This window comes from Pseudorca crassidens, chromosome 3, assembly GCF_039906515.1.
Source record: "Pseudorca crassidens isolate mPseCra1 chromosome 3, mPseCra1.hap1, whole genome shotgun sequence".
Taxonomy (NCBI): Eukaryota; Metazoa; Chordata; class Mammalia; order Artiodactyla; family Delphinidae; genus Pseudorca; species Pseudorca crassidens.
The window spans coordinates 147,191,556-147,205,135 of NC_090298.1; the positions used below are offsets into that span (position 1 = coordinate 147,191,556).

At 49.6% G+C, this 13,580-nt stretch overlaps 1 protein-coding gene across 1 annotated transcript in view; it reads right to left on the reverse strand.

Moving 5' to 3' along the window:
• The window catches only part of DOCK2 (dedicator of cytokinesis 2), a 405,630-nt gene that overhangs the window by 11,973 nt on the left and 380,077 nt on the right, over positions 1–13,580 (reverse strand). The window contains exons 42-46 of the mRNA XM_067732884.1: positions 12,903–12,984; positions 11,385–11,469; positions 10,567–10,653; positions 4,165–4,341; positions 2,650–2,733 (exon numbers count right to left, since the gene is read on the reverse strand). Coding sequence (XP_067588985.1) covers positions 2,650–2,733; positions 4,165–4,341; positions 10,567–10,653; positions 11,385–11,469; positions 12,903–12,984 — 515 coding nt within the window. The remainder of the gene's footprint in view (positions 1–2,649; positions 2,734–4,164; positions 4,342–10,566; positions 10,654–11,384; positions 11,470–12,902; positions 12,985–13,580) is intronic.

Below are 13,580 nucleotides of genomic sequence, written 5' to 3' on the forward strand. Positions count from 1 at the left end.
AGACACAAAAGAATGCACACTGTGTGATTCCATTTATATATAGGTCAAAAACAAGCAAAAGTAAACTACAGTGTTTAGCAATGAGTGCTTGGGTGGTTAAAAAGTATTTTTACAAAGCAAGTTAATGGTTACTGTAAAAGCAGGAGAGGGGTCGACCTTGGGGAGGGCTGGCAATGACTAAAAGAAGGCACAAGAGAGGCTTCTGGGTGCTAGAGGAATTCTGCTTCTTCATCTGGTGGTGGCCACGTAAGTGTACAGTGACAACTCAGTGTGCTGTGTATTTTTGTTATGTGTAGTTTCCTCTATGTAATATCTCGTGAAATGTTTACAAGAAGAATGTACTGTAGACATCGTTCCATGCCAATAAATAGAGAGAAAATTTTTACGAAGAAAAAAATTAAGAAGCGATCACTCTTGAAAACCATGAAATCTTGAACACATAATGTACTTTGCACTTCTAGCTTCTGTTGGGTTGCTAGTGGTGCAAGTACATCTCCCTTTGAAATCTAAGGGTCTCGTGTTCTGAGAAGATCCAAAGTGAATCTGGCTTTGGCAAACCAAGATCCAATCTATAATTAAGCTCCAAGAAGGGAGGGAGGTAGCAGGCCCACAATTTTATCCAGCGCTTTATTTCTTTTGCGTGGCACACAGTTGGGACTCAAATATATATAAGTTGCAAGAATGAATGGAATAAAATGGAAGAGCTAATGTGCTGTGTGTAACGTAAAAAAGGTCACCTTCACCCTGCGCAGAGCAGCGTCTTTTGAGTATTCAGGATGCTGGACTCTGAGTGGGAGGAATGTGGCCCAGGGCAATCCCCTTTGCAGGCTCTTAGAAGCTGTAACATCAAATACATGCTTTCAAAGTCTCCTTCCTTTGCTTGTGGTGCCCCTCTATGAACTGCAAGACTTTGGAAGAATTTCCTTAGAAGGCACGGCCTGCTATCGGCTGTGCTCTGAGGCCACAGTCTGGTCCATGCTTTGGGTGTGGTGAATACAGCCCAGAGAGTCCACTACCAGGTGATAAGACATGCGCAGCAGAAAGGCCCAGGACAGTGATATGGATTGAGAATGACCCCCAGCACCCAGACACATTTGTGTGACATGTTAGCCCTCCCTGGGGCACCCCAGAAAGAGCTGAGGAAGGGAACCAACCAAAGCTGAGTCTTCCTGCTTCCCGAGCTGGGGATGGGGAGCGGGGAGTATCATTATTTGAGTATTAAAGGGCACGATGACCTCAGAAGGCTGGGGCTCTTGGGGGTGTCTGGGTTTCACAGGTGGCACAAGGTAAGAAGGGAGAGAAAATTCCAGACTCACAAAATGCATTCAGGAGAGTGTATCTGCGCAGCGCCTGGCATTTTATTTTTAAGGCCTCACTTTGCATAATTTGGCAGAGGCAGAGAAGGACCTGAATTAGGAATCCTTATTTTAAGAAAAGAGGCTGCACCCAATGCTTCTCACTCCCTAATTCCCCTAGAGTAACAAAAACTCCCTACCACAGTAGCTGGCTTTTCTTTGCACTGTAACTGGCAAGAAGGGAGGAGGGAGGGCCAGCAGCTGCAGACGCTGCCCCCTGCTGCCCTGCTCGCCTCCCCAGCCTCCCCCCAGCGCACCCTCCAGAGCCCACCCTGCGTCCTGGGTGCTGGGTGGTCCGTGGAGAGCACGGAGATGCTTGAGGAGGGGCTGCTGCAGGCCTAGACCAGGAGCCTGGTCCTCTGAATGCCTCTGGGCTAGGGGTCTGGGGATTGTTTCTTCTCTAGGGAGTGGCAGAGAGCAGGAGAGAGCAGGAGGGAGAGAAAACACGGGAGAGGGAGCCAGAGAGAAAGCAGAGAAGGAGGGAGGGCAGTGGAGAGAGATGCGTAAGGGAAGCAGAGCCAGGAGTGAGGTGTGAGGCGGGCAGCAGAGACAGGCCAAAGTCAGAGAGGGGACGGGGAGAAGCAAAGAACTTCCAAGGAGAGGAGAAAGACAGAGACACATGCACAGCAAGAGTCAGAGAGAAGGAGATGGCGGAGGGAAGGGGCAGAGGGACAAGGATGCAAGGAGAGGGCAGATAAGCAGATAGCAGGACAAAGCGGGCGGGAAGGACAGTCCTTCCAAGGTGCCGGGCTGGGCTCCGGAGGGCTGAGCAGCTCGTGCAGAGTGCAGACCCTTTGCCTGAAAACCAACCAAACCGAGGCCTCGATTATTTTCAAAACCTGATATCCATCTGAGCACTGTCTGCGACAAATTGGGTCAGCCTTAGTAGGAGGAGAGGTGGGGTAGGGGCCGAAGTCTTCCATTATCTGACTGGCGGGTGCTGGGTGTGGTGGGAGGTGGTGGGAGGTGCGCGGGACCCTGCCTTTCACTTCAGTCCCCCTGGGGGAAGCCACCTCCTGAATTCAACATCCAACAGGGCAGTCTTAGCAACACGCAGCACAGCATCACTGCCCGGCGCCAGTGCAGCACCCCAAGGGTGCAGGGCCCCAAATCCCGCTTCCACGATGCACCTGCTCAGGTGAAGACAGAGTCAGAAGAAAGGCCAAAAGCCAGAGGGCAGGAGAGCAGTATGAAAGTCGGCCATACCGGCCAGAGGCTAGCAGAGGGCAGGCGAACCGGGGAGGCGAAAGGACGGACACAGGGCTGGCCTACCCCCAGTCTGCCTCTGCTTTACCTGCCACGCAATCAGGTCCTTGAGGCAGCTCAGCTTGTCCTGGTCCTCGGGGTGGTCCCTGGTGTACTCTTCAGTGAAGAAGGCCTAGCAGGACAAACAGACGTTGGGGGTTTCCTGTTCCTTTGCCGTGGACCCCACGACCCACCTCTCTGGCACTGGGAGAGGCTTCCAGTTGACAGGGGCAGGAATGAGGCCATTCCTACGTGGATGGGCAACAGTCAGGGACGTGTAGGGACTGACGTTTCCTCCTCCCGGGGCTCAGATCGGTATCCACTGGGAAAGGGTCACAAACCCCAGGAAATTGTTCTTGAAGAGGGGTCTCTGGACCCGCAGCAGCAGCATCACCTGGGAACTTGCCAGAGATGCAAATTCTCAGGCCCCACCCAGACGTACTGAATCAGAGCCTCTGGGGTCGGAGGTGGGGTGGAGGCAGCTGTGTGTGAAGAAGCCCTGCTGGGGATTCTGCTGCACAGTCAAGGCACCGTCCCAGGAGAGAAAACTCAGTAAGGAAGTTCACCTGGTGGGCTTTCCAGCTCACCTCCCTCATCGTGTGTGACCTTGGCAGCCCCAGCTCCTTCTCGGCTCCTGTTCTCAGTGTGTGCACGTATATACACAGGCATATCACCCCTCAAGGCTGAACAAAGGATTACCAATGGATGACTCTACGGGGTGTCCAAGGGTAGCTGGAAGGACTAACCGGAATTACTGTCCGTGAGTTATACTATTGTGCCGTATTCCTAGTTTTACATCAATGGATGACATAGAAAAGATAATAAAGAGTCCATCATGAGACTTATGAGAACGAAGAGTCCATTTTTCCCTCCCATTAACGTATGGCCCAGGTGAGAGCCAAATAAGGACTTTCTATTCTTTTTCAGAGCTGGGAAAAGTTATGTCTCCTTATTGAGTAATTATTTTCCCCCAGTGGAAAATGTGACTCATATAACTGATGGCGTTTCCCTTTTCGCCACGGACACCAGGAGCCTCAGAAATGAAATCTGTGGCTGAAATGTGTGGGGATTTCTGGAGGGTCCTTATGACCTGAATATCTAGATTATAACTCTCGCTTGAGAGTCGATCTCCCATCCCTTCTGTATTTTCACAGATTCCGTGTTTCATTCCTTCCCATTTCTGGAGGTCATTTCCATCATCTATAGAAGAGATGGCTTGACACAGGTAGCATGTACTTTGATTTGTGGTGCTTGACTTTTATGGTCTGGCTCGTGGACATCCCAGAGCCTCCTCTTGACAAAGGTATCTCGATGTGCCCAGTGGGATAAGGGATCTCTATGACCTCTGACAGAGCATGGCATTGAGGGTGGGAAGGAGATGAGATGAGAGGTGAAGGAGATGAGGCTAAAGAAACTCTGGAATGTGTATGAGGTCTAAACAAGCTGAAGTGTCCTTCTGAGGGACAAACAGCCACAGCAAGATGAGTGGCATGCAGCTGTGTCTGCTCTGGGCCCTCCTGCCACTGCTCTGTCTCCACCAGGGCCTGGAGAGGGGAGCCCTCACCGTCTCATACTTGGCGAACCCTCCCATGACAGCAGGGTCCACGATTCCATTCAGGAGCATGGAGAGTGGGTTTATCGGGAGGCTTTCGTCACTCTGGTACTGGTTTATCATCATCAGGATCTTCTCGTTGGCCACGGACATGGTTTCGATGGCGTTCTCCAGAGGGCTAATTGTGGTCTGTTGAAAACGAGATCAAGAAGAAAGGGCCTCAGCAGGTCGCTTTAAAAATAGATAAAATTATTGGTATTGATTTCATTTGGGGTTGGAATTCAAATGAGGCAATGCTCCCCAAGGGGCTGTAGCAGGCTCTTGTGGTAATTACTGAGCCCTGGGGGTTGCCGGCTGTGTGGGGAGAGACAGGCTGAATCTGTGCTTAGCAAAAGAGGGATCTCCCTGGGGAAATGCAGGCAGGAAGTGTCAGGCGCTCGCTGGGGTCTCAGAGGCTGGGTGTGCTCCAGGGAGGGTTTTTCTTCTTACTACCTGGTGAAAGACGCTCCAATTCAACCCATCTGGTATTGGTTGTGGACCTACTATGTGTGAGCACTTAGCTGAAGGGATTAGAGCAGCTGACGATGTGATCACCCGGCCTGGCCCACAGTAGGTCCCGAGACTTGTTATATGAGGGGTCACTGCTCCAAGGTAGATTCAGTTTAGTTGGGAAGATAAAACTAACCATGTCTTCAACACCTCTTAGAAAGCAAGATAAACACAGTGCCATCAGGTGCTAACTGGCAGAACAGTGGTTCCCAAGAGCATGGGATCGAGAGTAAAACACTAAGCAAGAAGTCTGCACACTTTTTCTGTGAAAGGGCCAGATGTTGTGTGTGGCAACAACTCAACTCTGTTATTGTAGGAAGAAATCAGCTACAGGCGATATGTAAATCTATGAGCATGGTGGTTCCAATAAACCTATTTACAAAATTAGGCGCAGGTGGGCTCTGGCTCATAGGCCATAGTTTCCTGACTCCTGAACTAAACTAAGCAAATAAAAATGAGTGCCAATCTCAGCCATTTTCTCTGTGTGACCTTGGGCGAGTTTCCCAAACGTTCTGAGCCTCAGTTGACTTACTGGTAAAATGAGGATAAGAACATCTACTTCAAAAAGTAGCTGGTAGGGCTTCCCTGGTGGCGCAGTGGTTGAGAGTCCGCCTGCCGATGCAGGGGACACGGGTTCGTGCCCCGGTCCGGGAAGATCCCACATGCCGCGGAGTGGCTGGGCCCGTGAGCCATGGCCGCTGAGCCTGCGCGTCTAGAGCCTGTGCTCCGCAACGCGAGAGGCCACAACAGTGAGGCCCGCATACCGCAAAAAAAAAAGTAGCTGGTAGTTACTGTTATTAACTCTTGTAGGTGTCAGGACAGGGACTAGCAGCTGTCCTGAGAAGGGAAGACTCCCTGGCAGGGTGGGTGGGGCTGGAGGGAAGGGTGAAGTAATCCGGGAAAACTTCATGGAGGCAACCCTAAGTGTTACCATCTGTTGAGTGGTGGTGCTACAGGGCCTGCTTCAGTGGAGACATAGCAAAGATTAGTTGAGATAATATGACACTTGACTTAGCAAAGATTAGTTGAGATAATATGACACTTGACTTACAGCGGAGTTCTTTAAAAAGTGCACCTGCTAGTTATTGTTAACTGTTGAGTATATGTGAAGGGGAGAACCAGCCTCCACAGCCATGCTCTTGGTCATCTTTTTAAACTATTTCCTTAAATCCCTGTGAAATCTTAGCCTCCTCACCCCCCTTCCTTGTTTCTGGACATTTTTGAAAGTGGCTATCTCTGCAGTGAGAAGGCCCTGGGAGTAGGCTCTCTCCTCTCTCTCTCTGTGATACAAGACACAGTGACACAATGTCATCCTCTTTCCGTCACACATGCACGCACATACACACTCAAGTGCGCACGCACACACACACACACAGAGCTGTAGGGGGAAGGCTGCTCGGCCTGGTAGAGGCGGCAGCCCATGTTCCACAAGCTGCAACCCATGGTCCAGTTTCTGTCAAGCACACAGACCTACCCTGCAGGGGCTTCTCCAAGCTGAGGTCTAGACTGAGTTCTAAAGGAAAATCTATCACAACCACTTGGACAGAGCCCAGTAGCACACCTGGATTTCAACAGTAGCCTGGTATGTCTGAGAGACTCATGCTTTACGGTGAGTTGTGAAAAATGGAAAGTCCTGTTGCTTGGCTTTCTTCCTCATTTCTGAAGCTATTTTTGTATCCCTACGTCTTTAACCTTGTTACAGACAACAGGACAGAGAATGAGAACGAAACTCCTTTGGATTCTCACCTCTGGATGTTTGTGTAGATGAGTACGTCACTCTCTAGAGCAGAGCGATGGGGGTTACATATTTGGTGGAAGACCTGGAGGTCCGGAGCTGGTAACAGTTATAAAAGCACTGATCACGGTAAACGAGATGGCGCCGTTTGTGGACTGCCTCCCCTGTGCCAGCCCATGCTGGGTGTGTCCCACACGTGCTCTCATTCAATCCCCCCAACAGCAGGTAAGTCCTTCACCTAAGGGTAGATGGGGCAGCGCTGGGGAGCGCGCCAGTGTCCGAATTCCAAGGGCGAGCTTCTCCCCCACATACAGACCACACTCTGCTACCAAACTTGCCATACACCGGTTGTTAGGACTTGGTCAAGCCCTCAAATCTCTGGTCTCTTTCCTAAGCTGAGCCTCAGTTTCCTTACTGGCAGCACAGGTATATAGGCCCTGCCCAGCTTGCTGTGCGGGGAAAATGAATTATCCTGGAAGATACAGTCAGAGCTCCATACCCTTGGGTTTTACATCCTTGGATTTAACCAACCTCGAATTCAACTAACCACTGATACGGAGGCCCAACTGTATTCACTGTACTTACGCCCTTTTATGTAAGGGACTTAAACAATTTTGGTATCCGAGGGGGCTCCTAGAACCAACACCCTCAGATACTGAGGAATAACTGTACTTTGGAAACAATGTTAAAGGCACTCGGGAAAGCGGTGATAATCCCTCGCCATCGAGTGGTGTTTCACATTCCTCAAAGGCCTCTCCCACATTATCACCTTCATGAATCCTCTTAGGAAACCTCTGAACTGTGTAAGATAGACATCATTATTACAACCTACTTCTACCACTGATCACTTTGGCAGTTCAAGTCCCATCTTTGAGCTTCAGTTTTCTCATATGCAAAATAATTTAAATGGACAAGGGCTAGGAATGGGGTTGCACATTGGAGATGTGTAGGCCAAACTGGGCCTGGGTCTGTCATTTAGCCAGCACGTGAGTTCTAAGTTTTTAAGAAACTAATTCAGCTGGAAGGAGTTTGCCACAGCTTCTACCACTCCCCGTTGTCTTAATGGGACGAGTTCCCATATTTACAGTTATCTTCCTGGGCTCTGAAGGTATTTGAATTTATAGCTCTTGGATTAAATGACCTTCAGAGTGTCTTTCAGCTCTGAAATTCCATAGTTTTCTCATGTCTATTTTACAGATGATGAAAACTAAGGCCAGAGATACACTGTGTTTGTCCAACATCCTATAGCTTGTTAATAACCAAGTTGAATTTGGGTCTCTGACCCCCAGCTCAGGACTTCTTGTAAAGATTACATATTCTCAGGGCCAAGAAAAAGGAAAGGACCCTCAATAAGCAGAACTTACACTTGAATCCTATCAGAAAACACCTCTCTGTACAAACAGCACTGTAGTCATGACGATTCATAAAAGGAACAACCAAGAACAAGGTACAAATTCTATACCACAAAAACAAATGCTTGGAGAGGAATTCACTCAGCACCCATGAAACTTCTGTGTCTGAGACATCCTGAAATTCTTGGTAACTCAAATGAGGGAGGCTATCAGAGATAAAGTCACTCTGGTCAACTTTTTGGAGGTTTTCCCAATCCCTTCTATCAGAGGGTATCAGGATAAAAGAAGTGAAACAAAAATGTTGACTATTTCTTTCCTAATTTCAGAATCCTGAGTTCATAAAACGAGGTAAGCACTTCATATATTATGGGTTTCTGCATATTAACTGACTGATTGGTTAATGGATTTACTTAATAACTATTATTCTTTTTAATATAAATTTATTTATTTATTTTTGGCTGCATTGGGTCTTCGTTGCTGTGCGTGGGCTTTCTCTAGGTGTGGTGAGCGGGAGCTACTCTTTGTTGCAGTGCGTGGGCTTCTCATTGCAGTGGCTTCTCTTGTTGCGGAGCACAGGCTCTAGGCATGCGGGCTTCAGTAGTTGCGGCATGCGGGCTCAGCAGTTGTGGCTCGTGGGCTCTAGGGCACAGCCTCGGTAGCTGTGGCGCACAGGCTTAGCTGTTCCATGGCATGTGGGATCTTCGAGGACCAGGGATCGAACCCGTGTCCCCTGCATTGGCAGGCAGATTCTCAACCGCTGCACCATCAGGGAAGTCCCTTAATAACTATTCTTGAGCACCAATTATGTGTCTAAGACTATTCCTTGCACTCAGAGATATGGCAGGGAACAAAACGGACAAAAATCTGTCTTCCTGGATCTCACAGTCTAGTGGAGCTTATATTATAATGCTATTATATTTAAAATTCTAGATATTAAAAATAAACACACAGGCAAATTATGTAGTCTATTAGGAGGTGAGATACCATGGCGGGAGATGAGGCGTTCAGAGAGTGCAGGCGGGAATTCCTTCAGTTTGCCTACAGTCCTGTGGGGACAGCGAAGGAGGAGAGGCACCTTACTGAGCACCACCAGAGGAAAGGGCACAGCCAGGGCCAATGGGTAGAGACTACGGCTTAGTAGAAAGTTTCTGATTTCTCACCTCAAAAATGGGATTCATAATATGATGTACTTCACACAGTTTTGTGGGATTAAACAGGATAATGTTACAAAGTCCTTGACACAGCACCTGGGACACTTATCCAAGCTTATCATGAACCGATGTGTCCCATGAATAAAGGGCATGAGTAGTTTCTTCCTCTCCAGGGCACTAATTACTGGGGTGGGCTGGGGACATGTTAAGGAAAGAGGAGAGAATGAGTCCATCCAGGTGCCTGGTATGAGAGGTTATAGTCAAACCTCACCTCTTTTACTAACCTTGAGCAACCCACTAACTCACTCGGTTTCCTCATCTGTAAAACGGGAGAATAATAATATCTACCTCGCAGCCTTGTTGAGGGGTTTAAGTGAGGTCACACATGTGAACAGTCTGGCACATGCTCAGTAATGTCTGCTGATGTCATCATCGTTATTATATGGTCCCTAAGGTCTTCGCCATGACTGTGAAAAGGAGATTGGAGGACCACCTGGCTGCTGGGGGCCCTTAAGGGCTGAAGGGGGATGGTCTCAATGTTGATCATACAGTAGCTTGAAAACGTCAGTCAGACAATGTCCCTCCTCTGCTTGTGACTCAAATTCACCCAGTGGAAAAGCCCAAGTCCTTATGGTGCCTACAAGGCCCTATATGACCTGCTATCAGACTCCTGCTACTCCCCCGTCACTTGTTCTAATTCAGACATAAGCCTGTTCTGTCCCAGGGCCCTTGCACTTGCTATTTCCTCTGCTAGAATGTCCTTCTCTTCGGTATCTGCAAGGACCATGTCCTCACTTCCTTCAGACCTTTGATCTAAAGCCATTTAGCAGGAAGGATTTCTACGACCATCCTACTTAAAATACCCACCACTCCTTCATCACCTTTCTCTTTTATTTTTCTCCATAGTGGTTATCTCCACCTGACATAGTATATATTCGCTTAGGCTTTTTAGTGCGTCTTTGCCACTAGAATGTAAGCTTCATTGCAAAATCTCTAGGTGCTTGATTGACATGTGTTAGGTACTCATTAAATATTTGTTGAATGAATAAGTGAATAAGACATCCCGAATATGTCCCTGCTTCTCAGATTTCACCGGATTGACCTTTGCATCCTGAGGGCTGCAAGATCCCCAGCTGTTTGAGGACATGGAGACCCTGAAGTGTGTTGAGAAGCAAAACACATGCTATCTGCACCATGGAGTTCAAATACTTGCATTCTAGCCAGAGCTTTGCCTCTGTGTAATTTCCTTTCTCTGAGCTTCAGTTTATCCAAGTATAAAATGGACTCATAGTGAGATTCTGCAGAGGGGTCCCCAAAGGGCTGTTGGAAGGGGAGGATATGAGAGGGTGGTTGTGTCGATTGAGTTCCAGGCCCTCTTCCTCCCCCTGCACCCAACCACAGAAGCTCCCCATTCATCTGCTTTATTACCGGATTCTATGGTACCTTTCATTTGCAGGGAAAAAAATGTTATCTGATGCTTAAAAAAAAAAAAAATTTGAAAGCAGGTAAACTGGATGCTGCCTCAGGTCCCTTCCTGCACCAGAATTCCTGGACTCCTGCAGTGGCTTTGAACAAAAGCATTTCCCTTTTTCCAGTCTCAGGAGCCTCCTGAGCCCCACAGACTCACCTGGGACATTTGAGTCACCTCAAACCAGCGCAGGATGCCCGGAAGCTTGTACGCGGTCACAAAGGAGGTCCTCTCGATCCACATCGACTGTCCCGTGGGCAGGGGTGACAAGGGCAGGAAAGCAACACACATGAAACCTGACCATCAGAGTTTGGTGGGAACCCAGCCAGGCCCCCAGGCCTCCTATCCACCCGGAATCAGAATAAAAATTACAAGACTCAGAAATACGCTCCCACTTTACCCTGAAGAATTCTTTCCCAAGGTGAAGTTTAAGTTTTCCCTGGATTTGGGTCCAGTATGTTTTAACCTGGGTCTCTGAACAGGCAGAAGTTTTAGGCAACATTGAATGCATCCACCTGCATTTTCTGGGGGGAGGTCTACAGTGTTCATCAGATTCTTCAAGGGACAGTGACTCCCCCAGTGCAAAGAATCACAGTCCAAGGGAAAGAGCTGAGAGAGACTTGGAGCTGTCTCCTCGTGCCAGCCTCGGCCCTCGGGAATAGAAGACAGGTAGGTCCTGGCTGGGAAGCACACAGTGACACTGGGGACTGTGAACTCCCTGAGGTTGAAAGGTGCATCTCACGCCAGGCCTGGGTGGTATCTAGAGAGTGGAGAGGCTCAAGAAATGAGAAAGCAAACCCAACAGAAGAGCCTGGAGAATGGGTGTCATCGTACCAATGGAAGCTAGTGTTCCTTCCTTTGGCTTTAGATCAGATGCCCTCCCAATTCTGATTCTGGCAGGTGCAGGCTCTGGTTGGTAAAGGAGGCCCTGGGCAACGATCAAGGCTGCCAAAGGGGAGGGGAGGGGAGATACTTACGGCAAACTCATTCTCAGGGTCAACGGTCCCCCTGCGCACTGGCCGGGAGTAGTGGAACTTCTGCACGTAGTTGGACTTATAAAAGCTGCAAGACAGGAAGAGGCTGAGGCTCCTGAGAGCAAAACCTGACCTGACCCTGTACCGTCCAGGGAGGCCCACTAGGTAAACTCCACGTCTGGCAGAGTCCTCGCTGCAACACTTAAAACCAGGCTTTCCTTGTGAGATGATTTAGAAGCTAGTCGGTCTTAGGCTCTCATGAGAACATAGCACCCCGTAGGGTACCCCCAAAGTTGGAATTCTATCACTAATGCACATAGTGGTGCCTGGGTTATTGTTTCTTGTGATCTCAATGAAGGGTCTGGATACATCTAAGGTCCTAGGCTAATGTCCCAGGGGCATCTTCCAAGGATCTCCTTAGGTGTCCCAGCCATCCCCCAAATCACTCTCCCTTGAACCTCTGGGGCGGTTCTAACGTCAGGGCCAGCAGGGCATGGTGCTAGCCGTATGGTGGTCATCCCCTGCCCAAGGGTGCCTGGCCGAGAGGTGACGGGAGGCTGAGCTCCAAGCTGAGCTTGAGGATCTGCTCAGCCGCCTGCACTGCCGTGAGGCTGCTTCTCCCCGTAGGAACAGGCCTTTCCTCTCACAAAGGAGCTCCTGCTTCCAACGGGTCTTCCCAGAAGAGAGGCCTTTTCCTAAGCCACTCGAGGTGCTCAACTGGGTGTCTGGGCCTGAGTGGCGTGAGCCAGACAGCTTGGAGGGGGCAGCGTGGTGCCCTGCTTTGTTGCCTCATCCCTGACCTTGCGATCTGGCATTAAACAGACCACACCTGCCTTCATGCTGCTTCCTCTAATGTCCCCTATTTCATTTTATTATTTATTTTTTATTTCATGTTTTGGCTGTGCCTCACAACTTGTGGGATTTTTCGTTGTGCCTCACAACTTGTGGGTTCCCCAACCAGGGATTAAACCCGGCCCCTCAGCAGTGAAAGCGCCGAGTCCTAACCACTGGACAGCCAGGGAACTCCTCTGATGTCCCCTTTTTACGTCGTAATCTGAACACAACCATTGTCAATGCACCTTAACAAATGCCTACAAGATGTCCCTGTGGAGGAAGTGCTCGGCCTGAGCACCGGCCCTCTGTCCCCCACCTGCCTGTCGCCCGTCTGCCCACACTCTCTGGCTGTGGATTTCTGGAGCCACTCTGGGATCAACCTGAGCAACCGGCTCTCCACGTCCACTTCAGCGAAGCCCACTGCTGCTTCCTGCGGACTCGCTCTGCCACAAGGTGAGCCTCACCCCTCGCTCTCCCCGGCCATCTCTGGTGTCAGCCTTTTCAGGGGCAGAGCCCAGAGGGGTCATGGGAGAGGTGGTGCTTCTCCCAAGAGGAAAAGGGAGGACAGGCTGGCTAAGATAGGGAAGGAACTAGAAGGCACCACGGCCTGTCCTGCTGCCAGCTCGTCTTGGCAGCCCCATGGGATGCTCCTCCCCAACACTCCCTCCCCTGAGCTGTGGGACTTACTTCATAATCTGGTCAGGCACCGGCTTATTCTTGAACCTTGCGTGTTCATCCAAGACGGGCTGGACAGTGAAACACTGGATGTCTGTGATTCCCGCAGTTAAGAGCTCACAACGTCTCAGTCGGGGGGACAGTTCCAAGCACAGCAGGTCCCAGGTGAGACCTCCCAGGACAGTCCTTCTGGGCCCAAGTTTTTAACGAGTGACCAACCTCAGGGTGCTGGCTGCCAACTAGGTCCTAGTGACCAGTTAGCAGTCACTGTGGTCCTTGACAGAGCTGCCCGTCACTTGCAACCCATGCCAGGGCTCAACCTCTGCTAACAGTTGGTTAGTAGTCCTTAATTATCATTATCATTGCTATATTATTATCATTAACAAGAATAACGCCTAATGCATTTATAGCTGTCCATCAACTGCAGCGCACGTCTCCCCATGGTCTCCTTTCATCTCTCCGGTTTTGCTGAGCAGCGCTGTTAACGTAAATCATACTTTCCAGAGACAAGGACATCAAGGTCAAAGAAGCTGGACAACCTGTTGAAGGTCACACAGCTTGTGAGCACAGAGCAAGGGTCTGTATTGGGGTCTCTTAACCCTAAGCTCAGGGTTCTTTGATTCCAGACTTCTGTTCAGTGCAGCCCTCTGACCAGCAGCATCACCATCACCTGAGAGCTTGTTAGAAATG